This window comes from Antrostomus carolinensis, unplaced genomic scaffold (assembly GCF_000700745.2).
Source record: "Antrostomus carolinensis isolate BGI_N321 unplaced genomic scaffold, ASM70074v2 scaffold27113, whole genome shotgun sequence".
NCBI classification, from domain to species: Eukaryota; Metazoa; Chordata; class Aves; order Caprimulgiformes; family Caprimulgidae; genus Antrostomus; species Antrostomus carolinensis.
In genome coordinates, this window is record NW_010306233.1 from 1 (window position 1) to 202 (window position 202).

Here is a 202-nt window from a genome sequence, read left to right on the forward strand (position 1 = left end):
GGCAGCCAGAGCTAACGCTGGTTCTTCCTGCTCCCCCAGGATAACCTCTCTTGCCGAGTCACAACTACAGACCCGGCAGCAGATCAAGAAGTTGGAAGAACTGCAGCAGAAAGTGTCCTACAAGGGTGACCCGATTGTCCAACACCGGCCCATGCTGGAGGAGCGGATCGTGGAGCTGTTCAGGAACCTGATGAAAAGGTGC

The 202-nt window shown here is 55.9% G+C and overlaps 1 protein-coding gene across 1 annotated transcript in view; it reads left to right on the forward strand.

The window, feature by feature from the left end:
* Positions 1 to 37: 37 nt before the first annotated feature.
* The window catches only part of STAT3 (signal transducer and activator of transcription 3), a gene marked incomplete at its 5' end in the record, with an annotated part of 4,924 nt that continues 4,759 nt past the window's right edge, over positions 38 to 202 (forward strand). Inside the window, one exon of the mRNA XM_029084291.1 lies at positions 38 to 198. Within this exon, the coding sequence (XP_028940124.1) occupies positions 38 to 198 (161 nt within the window). The remainder of the gene's footprint in view (positions 199 to 202) is intronic.